The following is a 21,082-nucleotide window of genomic DNA, read 5'->3' as shown; positions in this document are numbered from 1 at the left end:
AGATGCAAGCAGTCAAAGAATGCTTGACTGACCATTTAAAAAGGGATATAAGATATTCTAGTCTTCTGAAAGAATTCTATAATTCTTTCACAAGTTAAAGAAGAAATATGGATTAACTTTACAAATACAGATTGCAAAATTAATGCAGAAATGGAGTAATACAATTTGGGGTATCAAGATGGTGGTTTAATCTGCTAATCGTCTACTAAATTCAGATAGATTAATATCTTTCTTATCTATAATATATTTATGTGGGGGTTTTCTTTAATTTTAAATTGACAAAATCTTGATTTGGCTTCCTAACAATTGCATATGTTCAAAGGCAGGGGAAGTAACTGTAAAGAAAGTTAGGAAGCATCGTAGGAAGAAGTATTCCATATTTTCCTTATGCTAACACTTATCACCAATAGTGGAATCATCTGATTAATTGTCTGTATCCACTAGAATGGAAGCTCCCTAAGGTAAGGAGCTATGTCTCTTTCATTCTATGCATGGTGCCTACCACAGAGCCTAGTCCATAGAAAGTGTCTATTCTACATTTTTTAGAAGAGTGATTAAATGAATAAATTGATGTACAGATGTATGTGTTTATGGATGGATCGATAGATGGAGGGAAGGAAAAAGGGAGGGAGGGAGGAAGTTGTGAATCATTGTTTCAGTCAAGCCGGGATCTCAGCAAAGAATTTGCCTCTTATTTCACTGAAAAAATGGGGACTGGAGATCATTAGGCAGAAAACCTCTCAACTTGTTGCCTACCACCTCTAAACTACAAACTTCTCTACATCCCCAACAGTCTTGTCCTCCTTCTCTTTTCCCTCAAAGCATGAAATATCTCCCCTTTCAGGCAAGACCTGGGCCATTAACTCTACTCTAAACCCCCTCTAGCCCAATGCCATTGGTTACCTTCTTTCTCTTCCATGTCTCCTTCTCCACTGGCTCCTTCCCTTGACCTATCATAACTTGTTTTTTTCCTTCTTAAATAAAACTAAAAAATAAAACCAAAAACCTCTTTTTACCTTCCATGTCCCTCTACACAATGCCCTATCAGTTTCCTTCCCATTCACACTGAAATGTCTTGGAATAGTTTACTTTTGTTGTCTCTTCTCCCTCGCCTTCCATTGAGTTCTTGACCCATTGCAATCTGGCCTAGTAAACTCATTAGTCTTCCCATCTCAGGAAATAATACTCTTGCCACCCATGACAAAATCTGGGGTCCTGGTATCCATTGCCAAATTATTTCCTTAAGATATGAGGCAGTTTAAGATGATAGCATAGTAAGATCTTGAACTCATCTCCTTCCATGGATGCAAATCCAAGACTACATACAGTACAATTCTCTCTGAAAAGAACCTGAGAACTAGCTGAACAGCTACTCTACAACAAAGGATAAAAGGGCCACATCAAGATGGTTAGGAGAGGCAGAGAAGCAGTATCACCAAAATCCCATCCTTGGCATGGCAACCCACCATTGGGAAGGGTTCCCACAAATACAGAACTCCTCTTTGAGAAACAAGGGTTTTTTGCCCTATATCAGGCACCCCAACCTTTGGGACCTGCACTGGAGGTACAAGCTCTCCCCCAAATATCTAGTTTTGAAAACCAATGGAGCTTATAGCCAGGAGAACTGAATACACTTGAATTTAGGGGTCAGGAGTGGCTTCCATAGAAAGTGTGAGTAGGAATGAGTTTAAGTAGAAATTAGCCAGGGAAAGATGAGGACTAGGAGTAATCAATGTTCCAACTAGAGGAGAAGAAAAGTATCAAGTGCTCAGAGACCCACAAAAACAAGATCCATTTAAGGAAGTGGACATAGTGCAGTTGATTAGAACATCACCTGGAGGAAGGTAGGAAGTGGCCATATTATCTAGTGCAAGCTTATGCTCAGTGTCTGCTGTAACTCTCTTTCACTATGGTGACCACTGATGAGTTGGTTTTTTTTTTAAAGATTTTATTGATTTGTCAGAGAACACAAGAAGGAGGAGTGGCAGGCAGAGGGAGAGGGAGAAGCAGGTTCCCCGCCAAGCAAGGAGTCCGACACGGGACTTGATCCCAGGACTCGGGGATTGTAACCTGAGCCGAAGGCAGACACCCAACTGACTCAGGCACCCAGGTGTTCCCACTGATGAGTTTTTAAAAGAAGAGTAAAATAAACAGATAATCATTTTAGAAAATTTATACCAATGGCAGTATGGTAAATACTAGACAGAGAGAAGAATTGAATTTTTTTAAAAAAAGGAGCTTTTAAGCAGGATTACTACAATTATTATTGTAGTAATTGGATGCAAGAAAATGATGTCTTGATTTAGAATAAGTGGTTTATCTGCCAGCAGAGGTGGATGGAATTAGATATATTTGAGAGACTTTTTGAAGGTATAATTAATAGGACTTACTCATTGGATATGACAGGCAAGGAAAAGAAATGAGGTGAAGATGGCTTCCAGAATTCTGGCTTCAGTAATTGGACATAGACATGTCATTTATTGAGAAATCAAACAGCAGAGGAACAGCAGATTATAAAAATGTTTTTTAAATCCGCAAATTTTTGACACTCCTTCCATCAAGAGGTGGTTATCTACGTCCCCTCCCCTTGTTGATGGCCTCAATGAGTAGGAGACCGCAGAAGTATGACTCACAAAGTGAGGTTAGAAAAGACCATGTGGCATTTGCCTACTTTTCTCAGGATACTCAACCGGGGAGGTTTGGCCGCCATGTGAGAAGATCAGACACATAGCTATTGTAGTATTACTCAGCCTAGGCACCAGCCACATGAGTGAAGAAGCCTCAAAGATGACCCCAAGCCCCAACATGATCTGGGTACACACACATGAGCTATCCCAGGGGGCTGAGCACAGTCCACCCCCTCATTCGTGCACAAAATATGTGATTATTATTTTAAGCTGCAGAGTTGTGGTGGCTTATTACACAGCAATAGATAGCCAGAACAAAGATGATGAATTAGATTTGGAGCATATGTTTGGAGAATCTGGAGATGTTTAAAAAGCAGTTAAAAATTCAGATCTGTGGGTAAAGAGAGAGCTTTGGGCTCTGAAGTTTACTTATGTCCTTCCCAGGCTCTTATCTGTCTCAGATTGTGTGTGTCACATTTGCAAAGCAATTCCACATTCTTTATTTGATTTGATCTTAATAATAACCCTTTGAAAAAATGGGAAGCATATTATTATACCCATTATGAGTTGAGAAAGCTTTTATGATTTATAGAAAATCCTGCGGCCTGGAACTCAGATATAACAAAGGTCTTCTGATTCCCAGCACATGCTGCTTCCATTGCACTCTGCTAAGTGCTATGAGCAGATGAGGAAGATGCCCAGTAGTGAAGGGTACCTGAAATCAGAGAGCTGAGAGACTCAAGCCTGAGGAGGGATGAAAGAGGAGATTTAAAAATGCTTCTCAAATTTTTCCACCAAATATCCCTTACCAGGGAGGAGAGAACTACTATGTCCCCAGGAAGATCTAGACATAGAGCCCAAAAGAAAGTTCTTTGAAGTAATTCATTCATATATTTAACAATTATTTATTGAGCCCCGGCTACGTTCCAGGCACTCTGCTGGGGTTTAGCACAGTACATGGTCTCTGTCCTCATGTCCTCTCAAGGAGACAAACAACCAAACAAGCAATTCACCAATCATAATCGGGAGGCTTACAGGAGGAAGTTACATAAAAATGGCAGCCTACAGGAGGGGCAGAGGGAGAGGACGGTGCAGTGAATCCTGGGCAGAAAACCTAGCCATAACAGAGAAAGCACCTCCTTCAAGGCAAACAGCAAAGTTAAATGTAAATGGATATGATTAATAGGGGAGAAGTCATAAACTGGGAATAAGAGGACCATCTGTGGGCATAATCTATGCAGGAAGAGATTTAGACACATTGCCCTTGTGTCTAGATAAAGTCCTGAAATATTCCAGTTCTCTTAGCAGCACTATCTTTCCCAAAGTTGAATTAATATTTCGTATCAGCCCCCACTCGCAAAGCCATATCAGTGTTCTGAGTTGAGTCAGCCCCACAGAGCCCACACAGCTATGAATGCCCTGAAGACATCGTGTGTCTAGATGTATACAGTCATCAACCAAATCCAAAGTACTGCCATCCTGAGAGGTCCTGCAGGAGTGGTCAGCAGGGCATGAATGAGCATGATTGTCTCCTCTCCCTAAAAGCTACACCGTAATTTTATGATGCTGTGTTGGTTCCCTGTGCTTCTTCATTTTTACTTTTTTTTTTTCCATAGTGTGAGCACTAAAGCCTTTGACATGGAAAAAACCTGAGTATCTCTTAGGGGGAATAGTGAGAAAGGCAACAGCTTAACTCCCACTTCTCAGCTGACCTGAAAAGAAAGGTACTGGAAGGTGAACAGCTGTAACAGAAAGGAGCGTTAACTCAGTCCCTGGGTACATCAGGGGGACAAGAACAGCCCATGGCAGAGGAATGACCCTTAACTCTTAACAACTAGACACTGGGGGCTCCTTTGATACTGAAGCACCTCAGGCCTCTGCTCAGACCCTCATTCAGAGACCCTAGAGAGAGCAATCCTCTCTGAGTTTCCTTTCCTTCAATTTAGATCTCTCTTTGGGACCATGACAACATCATTTACCTTTGTTCAGGACACAAACCCTTGCATAGACAGAGGCTTCGAGAAAGACTCAGGGAGCACAGTGTACAGAGCAGAAAATGTGGCAGCAGTCAATGGGCAGCTTCCTCTTACTCAAAATGCAAAATAAAACAAAACACAACATCTTCCCAGACCACAAAGCATGGAACAAAATCTGAGGGGCCTCCTTCCCCGTCTCCCTGAGGTCCTGTTTTTGTCATGATCCCTTGGGAAAAGAGAGGGGATGATTCTCCAAGGCTCAGAAAGTTTCCCCAACTTGCCACAGCCCTCCTACCAGCATAGAAGTATCTTTTGCCTGGAGATCACACTCCACTTTCAGGACGAAGCCCCACGCCGTATCCCCTTTCCCATCTCACCCAGGCCTTCAATGCACAATCACATGCACACAACTTGTGTAAAGTACCTTGAATGCTGGTTGCCAGGAACAAATGAGGCAGCATTAGAAGTTCCAGAGCCAGACACCACTCCCACCTTTGGGAGCACATGTTACTTCCCAGGAACGCTAGAGACAGGCCAGAACCAGGCTAGAAAGGGACTAAGGGCTCCAGAGCCCTTGAAATCATGGCCCAAGGTTAGAGAAACACTCGCTGACCTTTTAGACACTCAGGAACTCATGGGTGGAGCCTGGAGACCAAAAACAGGAAGCCCCCATATCTGAGAGCACCACGGAAGCAAAATGAAATTAACTATTCTGTTTGAACGTGCAGTTGGTTCTGTTTTCTGGAGAGAGGATCCATAGCTTCTGTTGGATTCTCAGAGGGGTCAGTGCTCAGAAAAGATTAAAGTCCAAAAAAAAAGAAAAGACTAAAGTCTCCTGATAGAGAATATCTGGCTTTGGTTTCCCAGGCATGAGTCACCCTGATTAATCCAGAAGTTAAAATTAGTAGGTACTCACCAAGACTGCAGGGGATTTCTGGCCTGAGCCAACCCTAAGTCATGAGAGGAATAGGTGATATGTAAGTGTCATTCAGAGCAGAAAATGTAGGAAATCAGGTCTCCCATGTCCTAAGCCCCACCCTCAGGCTCCTCCTCCTTTATGATAAAGTTACTTCTTGTACCCTTACATTGGCCTATCTACTGAACATTAGTAGAAAAAGCAAGATTACTTGGCCCAAATGAATGGATTTCCCAGCCTTGTGGTCTAAGAAATTTCAGACCCATCCCTCCTGAATATAAATGAATTATTTGCCCACCTAGGGCACTTTGGGGACCCATAAGGCAAGCCACAGTCCCTAATACAGCATATTTGTAGCTATTTCTGAATTGGAGACACTCCTGATTCAACATAGAGGAGCCCAGTAAAAACACTGCTCTCCTCAATCTGTGAACTCCTATGATAGAAGTAGTTACCCTTCCCCAAAGGAGCAGCATGGGGAAACTGAGTCAGCCCAATGCCTTAAATTGCACATGACACCCCATTCACTTGAACACATGGAAGCCCTGTGAGGCGAGAAGGGCAGGCATTATTGCCTGCACTTTATAACTAAATCTGAGTCAGACCAACGTTCAGCTCCAATCCACCCCAATCTTCAACTCCTCCCCCCGTGAGGGCTACCGTAAATCTTTGCACTAGAAGAGAACATAAGACAGGAGTAGAATGAGCTAAGTTGAAATGGAGTTAGCTAGGGATGATTTTAAAGACAAATAAGAAAAGTTAGCTAGGGAAGATTTTAAAGAAAATTATAAAAATTATTTTAAAGAACATTTTAAAGAAAATGGAGTTATCTAGGGAAGATTTTAAAGAAGCTGAGGAGGAGGAAGAGGCAGTCACAAGGGCAGAGAAAGAGAAAAGGAAGGAAGTGAACTGTGGGTGGGCTTTACTCAGACCCTGCTCCTCCAGGGAGTTTTCAAAAGGGTTTCAAAAAGGTTGCCACCCAGTGAAGCATTTGAGGCTAGCCAGCAGGGAGTTACAACACCTATTTCCAACCAGAGTAGGGGCTCTACTCTTGCTGGCTGGCCTCTCGATGGCTCCAGTAGGGGGCAGCGCAACACTGCAGTGTGGGAGTAGGCTCCAGCTTGGACACACCCCAGGGAGACTGAAAGACAATATCCTGGGGGCAGGCTTAACATTTAAGAGGCGAGCAGAACAAAAGAATGCTAAAGAGGAAAATGAGAAGGATCCATCAGATAGTCTAGGAGGAACTGATGTTTGAAAAAACTGTATCTTGGTCATGATCCCAGGGTCCTGGGATGGAGTCCCACATCGGGCTCCCTGCTCGGCAGGAAGCCTGCTTCTCCCTCTCCCACTCCCCCTGCTTGTGTTCCTGCTCTCGCTACCTCTCTCTGTCAAATAAATAAATAAAAATCTTAAAAAAAAAAAAAAACTGTATCCAGATTAGCAGAAAGTGTATCCATTGCATTTTTTCTTTTTTTTTTTTTTCCTGTTTTTCTTTTTATTTGCATCTATTTTATGCAGAACTTACTCCCGGGCCGTAAGTTTTTGTTTCTTCAGTTTCTTCTGGGATATCTTTTTCTTCTGTGAAACCTCCTCTTCTGGTTTAGGAGCAATCTGCTCTTTTTCAGGAAGGATCATCTCAGTGTGGCGGGGAGAGCTCATGTAGGGGTGAATCCGACCATGAGTCCTGTAAGTTCTGTGCCACATCTTGGGGGCTTTGTTCACCTGGATGTGCTCAATGACCAGAGAATCTACATCTAAACCCTTAAGTTCAGCATTATTCACTGTGTTTTTAAGCGTGTGCGGTAAAATTCAGCACTCTTTTTGGGCCACCGACCCTGTGTCCAGCCCCACTGTTTGGCCTGGGCACACCTCCTAACTCCACCATTGCAGCGACATTGCTTTTGCAAAGTGACATCCTTCAGATACTTGGTGGCTTTCGGATCTGCATACCCTTGACAGCCTGGGCAATTTCATGTGTGTTCTTCAAGTGAACATGAAGATTTGAGCCTCTTGATTTGCATGATTTTGTAGGGTTTTCTGGGTCAAGTGAATAACAAACATTTTCAGAGATCACCTCAGGCCGCTTAGGGGAAAAGCTATCCGTTGCATAATTGTGTGGTCACTAGTGACCTTAATCTTGGTAAGAGCCATTCTCGTGGAAGCAGAGGCCAGAGTCTCCTCTCCCCTTCTCCTTTCTCCTCCTCCCCTATATCTATTAGGTATTTCATAAGCTCTACATCATATCTGAAGATGTAGAAATGAAAGCTACACTCTTGCCTGCTCTTACGCAGCTCATAGTCTTGTGTTAAAATGCGGTTGTGAAATGGGGAATTATGGGGCCACATGGAAGGACCACCCAACACAAACTGTGTGGTCATGGGAGGCTGCTGGAAGACAATGAATAGGTATGACTCCTTTGAAGAGTAAGGGAAGTGTGTTACATAAGGAAGATGAACATGATAACATCTGAGAAGCCAGAGAACTTGGCTAGTTCAGGAAACTGAGGATATTTTGTGTGACTGAAATAAAAGGAAAGGAAAGGAAACCAAGTCCAGCCCTAAGGTTTGGTGTGTGCAGTTAGGAGTTTGGATTTCAGCCCGACCCCTTTCAAGGGGAGGTATGTAAAGGATTTTGAGCAGATGGGTGATATGCTTCATTCCACAGGTTAGAGAGAAAGCTGACGAAGAGGAGCATGAGACTAGAAGCAAGACGTTACAAGAATCCAGCTACACAATAATGAAGGTTCAGCAGCAGCAGCAGTGGAGAAGTGACAGGAATAAGTCAGAATCAGCAGACCTTGATACTTGGTTTTGTATGGGGGAGGTGAAAATGGGAAAAGGAAGAGCCTGCTCGCTGGCTTGGATGACCAAATCAGTGGATGGGGACATGAGGGTAATCTCAGTATGGGATATGTTAAGATTAAAATGTCTGAAACAGACTTGAATATGTGGATCTGGGGCTCAAGAAAGAGACCTGAGCTGTGTACCATATATGGACCATATATGAATAGACAGCAAACAAATTGTGGTTGAAGTCATACATTACAGGAAGGATCTCTCTTGGGAAGAATATGTAAAGTGAAAAGGGGATTGAGTAGGAAATCCCCCCATGTCTTAGCCCATTCAGGCTATTCTAACAAAAATACCAAAGACTGGGAGGCTTGAACAACAAACATTTATTTCTCACATTCAGGAGACTAGGAAGTCCAAGATCAAGGCACCAGGGATTGAGTATCTGGTAAGAGCCCACTCACTAGTTCATAGATGGTCTGTGCGTTTGTGTGGTGGAAGGAACGACAGAGCTCTCTGGGGCCTCTTTTAAAGGACAGTAATCCCATTCATGAGGACTCCACCCCCATGACCCAACCATCTCCTAAAAGCCCCACCTCCCAATATCATCACATTGGAGATTAAGTTTCAACATGTGAATTGGGGGGGGGGGGGAGATAGGACAACCCCAGACACAAACTTTCATTCAATAGCACCCTGGTAATACTAATATTTATGGAATGGTAAAGGAAGAGGCATTTACAAAGATTCGCTAGAAAACTGGGAAGAAATTTAGAGCATTTTAAAGGAAGTTAATAGGAAATGAGAAAATTCAAAGAACTGAGGTATTCACAACATCAAATGCTGCAGAAATGAAATGGAATACAGTTACGGAGATTTGTCTATTGCAAAGTATACAAACGGGTAAATTACAGAATGAGAATAAGGAAATGCCCAATACACAAGAAAAATGCACATTCATTCTAGGAATCAGGGAAATGGAAGTTAAACAAATAATGATAATATTACCTATTAAATTGGAAAAAAATAATTTGTTAGATTCCAGTGATGAAAAAATTAAAGGAAACCAGACACACTGTTTATGGGAATATAAATTGTGCAATCTTTTTGGAGGGAAATTTGGTGTTTCCTGTCAAAATTTTAACTATCTAATACCCTTGGTACTTCGTTCTACTTGTAATAATCTATATACAAACATCCTGGCACAATGGCACAAGGATAAATGAAACATAAAATGATGTTCATTACAACATAATTTATAATGAGAGAAGTTGGAAATAACAAATACCAACCAATAGGAGGCTGGATGAAAAATTATGGTATAAACACATTCTTGGGAAAATATGGAGCCATAATATAGAATGAGACAGAACAGAATGTATTGATCTAAAAGGAATGTCTATGATATATTGCTGAGGAAAAAAATTATAGGCATAACCTATGATAGACTCCTGTTTTTGTTAAAATCTGTGAATGTGGAGAGAGTTGTGTGTTATATAGTTTATATGAATACAAAAAAATTTGAAATAATTTACATAAAACTGGAAACTAGTGTCTAACTCAGGGATGGGGTGGGAAATTTGAGTAAAGCTTTACCCTTTATTATTTGATTTTTTACAATAAACATTCATATTCTGTGTTCCAATTCTCATCTGTTACCATATATTCAAAAGGAATAAGGTCTCCATTGGATTTAATAAATCATCACTTTCAAATGAATCCTGAGAGAAAAATCTGTTTTCATTGAGTAGAGAAATAAATGAGACGTGAAGAAGTGGGTATGTGAAATCTAAACAACATTGTTTTTTATTTTTATTTTTTTTAATTTTCTTCTAGATTTTTATGTGGATTTTTTTTTTCCAAATTTTTATCTAAATTCTAGTTAGTTAACATATAGTGAAATATTGGTTTCAGGAGTAGAATTTAGTGATTCATCACTTACATACAACACCCAGTGTTCATCCTAACAGGTACCCTCCTTAATCCCCATTACCCATCTAGCCCATCTCCTGCCTCCCTCCCTCCATCCCCACCCCACATTGGTGTCCTACAATTACCCCCACCACACCCAAAAGCAAGGCTCTTGGTGAGAAAACCAAGATAGACTACAGAGAAGGACCACAGTGTGCCTGCTAAACCCCATCCTACAAAGCCAGAAACCAAGCCAGAAAGGCTTGAGAGGAGATCTCCAAAGAAAGGAGAGGAGATCCCCAAAGCTGATGCTGAAATCATAGAAGTACCTGCCAAGGAGATGCCAAACAGACCAGACACAGGAGGCTGAAGGGCTGAAGATTTTACATGAGGTATGTGTGGTTTTGATATGTGGAGACTTCTGTGACTGAACTGTTCAAAATTCAGTTTTTCATTAAGTTTCACGAAAAGACAGTTTTGTTTTAAGTTCTTTTAACTGTGTTGTTAACATGCTTCATTATTTTGGGGTCAGGATGAGGTGAAAATGTCACTAGTAGAAGGTCGAAGAAGCAGATTGGAATGGGGGGGAAAAGCTTTCCCTTCTAGTTCCCTAGTTGAAAGAGCTCTTGGTTCCCAAGAAGAGAGATTCCCTAATATTAACACATGTCAGCCACTTGGCACAAATATATTGTTATGTAGGGAAACTAATTTTTGTACTGTTCTCTTCTCCCTTAAATCCAAAGATCCCTCCCAATTCAAATGTATTAAACATCTGAATGAGGTAATCTAGACCTTCCACAATATCAAAAAGACATCACTCAAGCTGTGGTTCCCTTTTTAGACTGTGGAAACTGAGAAATCTGGAGCTTTTGTTTTAGACTGAGCCAAGATTGGATGTTTGGAATTTTCAGCCCCATCCCCCATTCTCCAGAGAGGGGAAAGGGGCTGGAAATGGAATTAATAATTGATTATGCCCACATGATAAAACCTCCATAAAAATCCCACTATTATGGGGTTCCAGGCGCTTCTAGGTTAGTGACACACCCCAACTCCAAGGGGTCAAGACCTTCCCAGACCTTGCTCAATATATCTCTTCACCTGGCTACTCATCTGTATCCTTTATCATATCCTTTATTATACAATAAACTGGTAAACATGTAAGTAAGTGTTTCCCTGAATTCTGGGAGTTGTTCTAGCAAATAACCGAATCCATGGGGAAAGGTCATCTGAACCTCCAATTTGTAAACAAGCTGGACAGAGCTTGTGGATAACCTAAGGACCTACTACTTAGAATTGGCATCTGAAGTAGGGAGAATTCTCATGGAGCTGAGCCTTTTAACCTGTGGGGCCTGGACTAACTCCAATTAGTGTCAGAGTGGAATTTAATTGTAGGACACACAGCTGGTACCACAGAGAATTGGTTGGTGTGGGGCAAATGTCCACATACCTGCTATCAGAAGAGTTGAGTGTGGTAACACTGTGAATGTAAAGGGAAGACATGGGAGGAAGAGTGGGTTCTTCCCACTCACAGCCCATTTATCTTTTCCTTCTATGTGGTGTGGGTGCAATTTGGAACTGTTTTTTTTTTTAAGATTTTATTTATTTGAGAGAGAGAGAGAGAAACAGCATGAGAAGGGAGAGAGTCAGAGGGAGAAGGAGGCAGTCCTGCTGAGCCAGGAGCCCAATGCGGGACTCGATCCCAGGAGTCCGGGATCATGACTCAAGCCAAAAGCAGTCGCTCAACCAACTGAGCAACCCAGGCGCCCTGCAATTTGGACCTTAATGCTCTTGCTTAGAAGATGCCCTTCCCCAAAATATCTTGGCCATCTTTCTCTTCTTGGCTCTCTCTCTACCTTCTTTCTCTTCTGACTAGATAAGGGATCCAATCTTTTCTGGCAATCTGATCACCATTTGTGTATTTACATACATCCAGTGGTAATTTATTCAATTTATATGGTCACTTTTTATTGTAACTGAAAGAACAAATATAGTTTTTTGTCTTATCATGCCTGATGTATACCCTTGGAACATAGCAAAAACTCAGATAACATTTGGAAAATAATCAGCCCATGGATGTGGCCAGATGTGATAATATCTTTTTCCTTGGCATGGATGGTAGACTGTGACTATCTGGTAATTGGCTCTATGAGAGTACTCTTTGAGTACATTTCCTCAAACTTGACAAACCTAAAAACCATTCAGAATTAATTTGTTCACAAGTTCCAGCCCATTGCATGTCCCCAAGTCTAAAATGGGACAATATGTTAGTGTTGAGTACATGCATGGTCATTTAGCACACCTAAAGTCCTTGTAAGAATGGGAAAGTAAATGATACAGCCTGACATGGTCACATTCTACAAGACAATGTGTTCTGAATGCCAAACAATCAAACTGCAAAGAATATCATTAGTTATTCCAAAAAGGTAGAAGATAAGGAAAACTGTGGAAAAATTACAGGATATGATAATGTTGAGGGAAAGAACTACTATTTAACTAGCTCCTGAGTCAGACTTTAGACAAGGGGCTTAACACACGTTATCTCATTTATTCCTTGAAGGGACTTTAGGAGATAGACATTGTTGTCCTTATCTTTCAGTTGTCTAACTGTGGGAATCACCACCATTTACCTGCTGAACATATTGCTCCCTCACAAGAGAATGAGTCTCAAGACAGCCCTCACTCTACCCTCACTCCTGTCTGATCTACATGGCTTTATGTCTTTAAGAAGAAAGCCAGTCCAAGGATCATTTCCTTCCAAGTCTGGGAGATAATCTCTAAACCCTTGGAATAGCAAGCCCAATAGAATTGTCTTTATTTGCTAGGGCACCTTGCACCAATCAGATAGTGACAATGTGATTCAGAGTGGGGGCTTTGGGTCATATGTATAAGCTCAACTTCCTGAAGGGCTGAATATTGAAATCAGCTATATGGGTGCCTAAATGATGAAGCCCCAATACTGACTCTGGACACCAACACTTGGGTAAGCTTCCCCGACTGACAATACTCCATGTGTATTGTCACACATCATTGTCGGGATGAATTAATGTTGCCTATGACTCAATGGACAGAGAACAACTCAAGTTCTGCATTTGAAACCCTTCTGAACTCTGCCCTGTGCATCTCTTCCTTTGACTGATTTTAATCTGTATCTTTTCCCTGTAATAAACCATAACCGTGAGTATAATAGCTTTTAGTAAATTCTGTGACTCCTAGTGAATTATCAAAATTGAATGTGGTTTTGGGAAGCCCCTGAACTTGCAATTAGAAACTTGTCAGAAATAAGGGAGTTCCTAGGGACTGGCCCTAACTTTACAGTTGGTCAACATTCACGGTTCCTTTTTGGAGGTTGAGGGAGGGTAGATAGAGATTCCAACACCTTCTCTTTGGGACCTTCCAGAATTATAGGCATGCTCAATCATCAGAGGTGGGGACTTATAACAAAGGGGTTAAAACAATGGTTCTCTACTTTTCTGTGAATGTACTAGAGGGGATTAAATTGCATTCACAGTTATCACATTATTCTCCTAGTTACCCTCCACTGCTCCCATTATTTGAGTAGAAGTGTTTATAACTCTGACCATGATGTTCTAGTCTCAGGAAGTAAATTTCTTTCCTGTTACAGTAAACGTGGCATCTTCTTTTAAGATAAACAAAATTGGCAAACCACCTAGACCAAGATAAAAAGAAAGAAGACTCAAATAAATAAAAACAGAAATGAAAGAGGAGACATTACAACTGACACCACAGAAATACAAAGCATCATAAAAGACTACTATGAATAATTATATGTCAACAAACTGGATAACTTAGGAGAAATGGATAAATTCCTAAAAACCTGCAGCCTATGAAGACTGAATCATGAAGAGATAGGAAATTTGAACAGACACATAATGAGAAAGGAGATTAAATCGGTAATCAAAAACCTCTCAACAAGGAAAAGACCAGGAACAGATAGTTTCACTGGTGAATTCTACCAAACATTTAAAGAATTAATGCCAATCCTTATCAAACTCTTCCAAAATATTGAAGAGAAAGGAACATTCCTAAACTTGTTTTATGAGGCTAACATTATAATAATACCAAAGCCAGATAAGGACACTACAAGAAAAGAAAACTACAGGCCAATATCCCTGATGAATATAGATGCAAAGATTCTCAACAAAATACTAGCACACCAAATTCAACAACACATTAAAAGAACCATACACCATGATCAAGCAGAATTTATCCCTGGGAATATTCTGCATATGCAAATAAATGTGATAAATCACATTAATAGAATGAAAGATAAAAATCATATAATCATCTCAGTAGATGCAAAAAACCTTTGACAAAATTCAACATCTTTTCTGGGGCACCTGGGTAGCTCAGTCAGTTAAATGTCTGCCTTCGACTCAAGTCATGATCCCAGGGTTCTGGGATCAAGCCCCACATCAGGGTCCCTGCTCAGCTGGGAGCCTGTTTCTCCCTCTCCCTCTGCCTGCTGCTCCCCCTGCTTGTGCTCTCTCCCCCTCTCTCTCTGTCAAATAAATAAATAAAATCTTTAAAAAAAATTCAACATCTTTTCATGATAGAAGCTCTCAACAAATGAGGTATAATAAAGGCCATATATGGCAAAATCACTATACTCAATGGTGAAAGATTGAAAACTTCCCACTAACATCAGGAACAAGACAAGTGTACCCACTCTCACCACTAGTATCCAATATAGTGCTGGAAGTCCTAGCCAGAACCATTAGGCAAGAAGAAGAAATAAAATCATCCAATTTGAAAGGAAGAAGTAAAATTGCTAAATTGTTCTAAAGACTCTACCAAAAATCTGTTAGAACTAATAAAGAAATTTATTAAATTTGCAAGAAACAAAATCAACCCACAAAAATCAATTGCATTTCTATGCACTGACAACAAACTATCTGAAAAAAATAAAGAAAACAATCCCATTTACAATAGCATCAAGAAGAACAAAATATTTAGGAATAAATTTAACCAAGGAGGGGAAAGATCTGTATACTGAAAATTACAAGACATTGATGACAGAAATTGAAGAAGATACACATAAATGGAAAGATATCCTGTATTCATGGCTTACAAAAATTCATATTGATAAAATGTCCATCCAACCCAAAGCCATCTGTAGATTCAATGCAACCCCTATCCAGATTTCAGTGGCATTTTTACAGAAATAGAAAAATTCATATCAACCCACAAATAGCTGTAGCAATCTTGAGAAAGGAGAACAAAGTTGGAGGCATCGCACATCCTGATTTCAAACTTTATTACAAAGCTATAGTAATCAAAATAGTATGGTACTGACATTAAAACAGACACATAGAGGGGGCGCCTGGGTGGCTCAGTCAGTTAAGCATCTGAATCTTGCTTTTAGCTCAGGTCATGGTCTCAGGGTCATGAGATCAAGCCCTGCGTCAGGCTCTGCACTCAGCGGGAGTCTGCTAGAGATTCTCTCACCCTTTCTGCCTCCATTTGCCCCTCTACCACTTTCTCTCTTTCTCACAAATAAGTAAATAAATATTTAAAAATAAAAAAAACCAGACCAACAGAACAGAATTGAGAGCCCAGAAATAAACCCACAGATATATGATCAACTAATATTTGACGAGGGAGCCAAAAATACTCAATAGGGAAAATATAGTCTTCAATAAATGGTGCTGGGGGGCGCCTGGATGGCTCAGTCATTAAGCGTCTGCCCTCGGCTCAGGTCATGATCCCAGGGTCCTGGGATTGAGTCCCGCATCGGGCTCCCTGCTCTGCGGGAAGCCTGCTTCTCCCTCTCCCGCTCCCCCTCCCCCTGCTTGTGTTCTCTCTCTCGCTGTGTCTCTCTCTGTCAAATAAATAAAAAAATAAATCTAAAATAAATAAATAAATGGTGCTGGGAAAACTGGTTATTTACACGCAAAAGAATAAAATTGGACTCTTTATCTTACACCACTTACAAAAATGAACTCAAAATGGATTAAAGACTTAAATATAAAACCTGAAACTGTAAAACTTCTTGAAGAAAACATAAAGAAAAAGCTCTTTGACACAGGTTTTGGAAATGATTTTCTTGGATATAACACCAAAACCACAAGCAAAAAAGCAAAAATAAACAAGTGGGGTTACATCAAACAGAAAGGGCCTGCATAAACAATCAACTAATTGAAAAGACACTCTCCAGAATGAGAGAAAGTATTTGCAAACCATCTTTCTGATAAAAGGTTATTATCCAAAACATATAAGGATCTCATACAACTCAATAACAAACAAACAAGCAAACCCACAAATAATCCAGTTTAAAAACAGATAGAGGACATGAACATTTTTCCAAAGAAGACATAAGGATGGCCAACAGGTATATGACCTATTAGCTTCATGAACTTGGACATCAAAATTTCTCCCCAGATTTGGGGAGTTCTCAGCCATTATTTCTTTTAAAAAGCTCTCTGCTCCTTTCTCCATCTCTTCTCCTTCTGGGTCTCCCCAGTAATGCATTGATTGTTTCTTTTAATGGTATCCCATAATCCATGTAGATTTCTTTCACAATTTTCATTCTTTTTTCTTTGTTCTCCTCTGCTGGAATGATTCAAATAACCTGCCTTCTAGTTCACAAATTCTTCTGTCTGGTTGAGCTTGATGTTGGAGCTCTCTTTTGAATCCTGAAGTTCAGTTATTGTATTATCCAACTCTAGGATTTATGTTTTGAGGGGTCTTCTTATGGTTTCTATTTTTTGTTGTTGTTTAATTTCTCATTTATTCATGCATTGTGTTCCAAATTTCATTTAATTATCTATCTGTTTTCTCATAGCTTACCAAATTTCTTTGAGAAGATTATTCTAATTATTTGTCAGACAGTTCATAAATCTCCATTTCTTCAGGGTCAGCCATTGATGATTTATTAGTTTCCTTTGTTGGTGTCATGTTCCCTTGACTATTCATGATCCTTGTGGCTTTGCATTGGTGCCTGCACATTTGAGGAAGTAGGCACCTCTTCCAGTTTAAAGACTGACTTCGGCAGGCAGAGCCCTTCACCACGAGAGATCCTGGGTGGGTTTGCTGCTGAAGTCCTTGGACTGAGAAGTCTGGTGCCTGGGTCAGCAAGTGGGCAAGCCTGGTGCTTGGGTACACTGGTGCCTGAGTCCATGGATCAGGCCTAAAGCTTGGGTTCACTGTATTGGGACCACAGGAGCCAACCAGGCATTGGAGACAACTTTGATGGGCCTGGCATCTGGATGGATCCACAGGAACCAGGCAGGTGCTGAGATGGGCCAGGTTTTTTGGGAGCCAGCCTGGAGTCTGGGGCGATGCAGAATGACATGGAGCTAGTGAAGCCTGGAGCCTAGGGCCATGGGGGTTAGCCTGGAACCTGGGGCCTTGGGAGCTGGTCTGAAGGTTCATCTGAGGGAACCAGTCTGGAGCAAGCCAAGAGCCTGGGTCCACAGGAGCCAGTCTAAAGTCTGGGTCTGCAGGGGTTGGCCTGGGACTAGGATGGGCTGGGGACCTGGGGCTGCAGTAGTCAGCCTGGTGCTGGGCCCTGCTAGGAACCTGGGTTCCCAGGAGCCTGCCAGGGCAGAGGGCATGAGGAGAGACATTCCAGGTATATGGCTCATCAGCATTCCTCTCTTGAAGTCTAGAACTAAGACTTCATTTATTTATGCCTGCCTCTTTATAAGTGATTAGAAGCTGTTTTAAGTGAGTTAATTAAAATAATAGCTAATGTTTATTGAGGACTTACTACAGGGTAGTCTTTATGCCATTTTTTTTTAAGATTTTATTTATTTAATTGACAGAGTGAGAGAGTGAGAGAGGGAATACAAGCAGGGGGAGTGGGAGAGGGAGAAGCAGGCTTCCTGCTAAGCAGGTGCAGGGCTCTAGCCCAGGACCCTGGGATCATGACCTGAGCTGAAGGCAGATGCTTAATGACTGAGCCACCCAGGCGCCCCAGTCTTTATGCCATCTTAATATGGATTATCTCATTTAATACTTACAATCTTATGGACTAAGAACTATGGTTATCTCCATTTCCCAGGTGAGGAAATGGAGGCATAAAGCATCAGTCACCTTGTTCAAGACCAAAGAGGGAGGACAGAACTAGGACTCATGTGTAGGCCATGTGGCTGGAACATCTGTGTGCTTGCCCGCTCACTGGGCAACACTGCCAGACTGAGAGAGGGGGAGGGATGAGTCATGCTGACAGAGGTGAGCAGGGCAGCTCTGCTGTGAATGACAAGGAATATGGACAATTTATGGGTCAATGGGTGGACTGTGAGCATGTTAGACATTTCTTACATCACCTCCTCCCCCATGTCCCATCTTCTCAAAAAGGTTGAATGAAGAGATGTCAGAGAAAGCTTCTAGTTGTTTTCTCCTCCAACCAAATGGAAACGATCATATGTTAAAGCAGGAGAAATGGAGGTTAGAGCCAGAGAAGAACCATATTCTGAGATACTGAAGTAGAAGACCAGCAGAGAGAGGGGCTGGGACTGGCCTTGCCTAAGGAGATTACTTTCCAGTCCTTCAGGATTGAGGGAGTTTCCACTTGTGCAGGCACAAGACCAGGGGTAGCCAAGGCTCCTCTGCTCTCCTTTCTTCTGTCCTACTTTTCACATTTCAGAAGTTGTGAACTGAGCAAGGACTGGCTCTGAGCTCTAGACATCTGGATAAATTCCCACACCCAGTGAAACTTCCAGGAGCCCAGCACAGGACAGCTATCATGAGACCATCCCCTCCCACTGCCACCCCACATGTCTTGTAGTCACGGTAGTATTGCCCTTTAGAGTTACAAAGTGCTTTCACATCCACTCCACAGTTTTGCACCCACAACAACCCATGAGGTAGGTAAGAGAAGACAGTTTTATTTTAACTTAATGGGTGAAGAAATGATGAGTCATAAGAGTGAGATGACATGTAGTGGTAGACCCTACATTAAAAACTACTCTGTGCTTAGACTCTACCCATCACAGTCCTGGGCCTCTGCATCATAATTATTGTCTTATGTATATATTTCTCCCAACAGAGCATGGCTTATTTGAAGGCAGACAATTCTCTTTCTGTGTATTTTCAACACACAGTACAGTGGGTGATAAAAGTTATGTTAATGACAAGTGAGGAGCGCCAACCAGGGATGTGGTCTAGGGCTCTCTGCCATACATTGTACTTGATGGATAGATTATTGGGTGTTTGGGGTCAGTGTGTGGGAGTCTAGTCACACCAAGCACTGTCCTGGGCACAAGAAAGGGCTAGCCTCCCTTTCCAGAGCCTCCTTCCTCAAAGGACATGTCACATGATTGATGAAACCCAGAGACAGAATGTAGGTTAAGAGATGTAGAAACTGGAATGTACACTAGACATGTGAGACATGATAATAATTCTTTCACCTCTGACCACTTAGAAGTGACTCTTAGACACTGGGGGCAGTTCAGGAAAGCATAGTCACAGATTCAAAGCTCACTGATATAACAGGACATGACAATCAGCAGAGTCCAACCAACTGCAGAGCAGTAACCAGGGCCCAGAGAGGAAGGGCAAGTGCTCCCAGCTTCCCACACTGGGCTTGAGAATTTTGGTGTGTAGCTCTGCCAACAGGCGTGTAGACTCTATGGCTGTGTTGCAGGGAAGCCACCAGCCAATGAGAAAGTAATATTCTCATTGGACTGCAGCTGGTTTCTATGAAGTCTCAAGGGATTAAATTATTAGTTATATGCACTCCCGGGGATGTTTTAACATTAATTTAAATATTTCAGAGTGAGTTGGAAAAAGCATTCTATTGAAGATGTACAAAAATTTGGTCAAATTGTGATGAAAGCATATTAGTGAGAAAAATATCAAAAAGTTCCTGTAGATTTTTTACCTTGAAATTTAAAGTTCTCTATTTCACATTTTAATTTCATGCTTAGTTATTTTACAAAGAAAAAAATTTAAATGATAATTGAGTGCAAAATCACATCATAAGAAAAGTGACTGCTATGCTTGCTCTACAGCCATTTTGCATATAATCTAATTATAGGTGTTTTGAAAAAGAAATAACTATTGAAAAAGATATTTTTAAATTAGATGAGTTGTAACTGTCATGGTTTAGACGAATAACCGTTTCTCACTTTGATATGACACAGATTTCACCCTGGAAATATACGAGCATTATTTTCTTTACAAATTTTCTTTCATCCCCTAGAGTTTTTGAATCTTCCCCCATATTCTGCTCTGCCACCATACCAGTCTCACAGAAAATGGAGTCCTGAGTCCCTGAGAAATCCCATCCCTTTTCTACTCCCAATTTTCCTTTCCAAATAGAAAAAAAAAGGAATGATGGGTATCATTCATAATTACTCAAATTTATTACTCAAGACAATCACTCATTCATTTAACACATGTGTTGAGGATGTGCTATGTACCAGGCACTATTCTAGTTGCTGAGAATAGAGTAGTGAACAAAACAAAGTCTTTCTTCTTATGGTTCTTGGATTTTAGCGTGGTAGATACTATGGAAAATAATAATAACAACTTTATTCTATTCTACGGAATAGAAAGTAGAAGATCAAGGAGTGATATTTTAACAAGGGGACAAGAAAGCCCCCTCTAATAAATGACATTGAGTAAATCTTAAGGAAGAAATAGCCATGTGGATATCTGAGGGAAAAGCTTTCTTGTAGTGCAAAGACCTTGAGGTGTGCTTGGGGTATTCATGAACAGTGAGGGGCTAGTGTAACAGGTGTGGAAAAAGATAGGGGGAAAGAGCTAGGAGATGACATCACAAAGGTAGCTAAGAGCCATTATGTAGGGTTGGAGGCCCTGAAAAGTACTTTACATTTTATCCTAAGTGATATGGGAAACAACTGGCAAGCTGAAGAATAACATGATTTGGTTTAT

General features: G+C 41.1%; 1 protein-coding gene across 2 annotated transcripts in view; it reads right to left on the bottom strand.

Moving 5' to 3' along the window:
• CD48 (CD48 molecule) overlaps positions 1-5,241 on the bottom strand; it is a 16,877-nt gene extending 11,636 nt beyond the window's left edge. For both annotated transcript variants that reach the window (XM_006744427.3, XM_031040265.2), the window contains exon 1: positions 5,028-5,241. In XM_006744427.3, the coding sequence (XP_006744490.1) occupies positions 5,028-5,109 (82 nt within the window). In that variant the 5' untranslated portion in view covers positions 5,110-5,241. The remainder of the gene's footprint in view (positions 1-5,027) is intronic.
• Positions 5,242-21,082: the final 15,841 nt, after the last annotated feature.

This window comes from Leptonychotes weddellii, chromosome 6, assembly GCF_054177405.1.
Source record: "Leptonychotes weddellii isolate Sample4059 chromosome 6, ASM5417740v2, whole genome shotgun sequence".
Lineage (NCBI taxonomy): Eukaryota > Metazoa > Chordata > Mammalia > Carnivora > Phocidae > Leptonychotes > Leptonychotes weddellii.
Note: the sequence above shows the minus strand (reverse complement) of the source record. Positions and strands in the feature narration are given on the sequence as shown.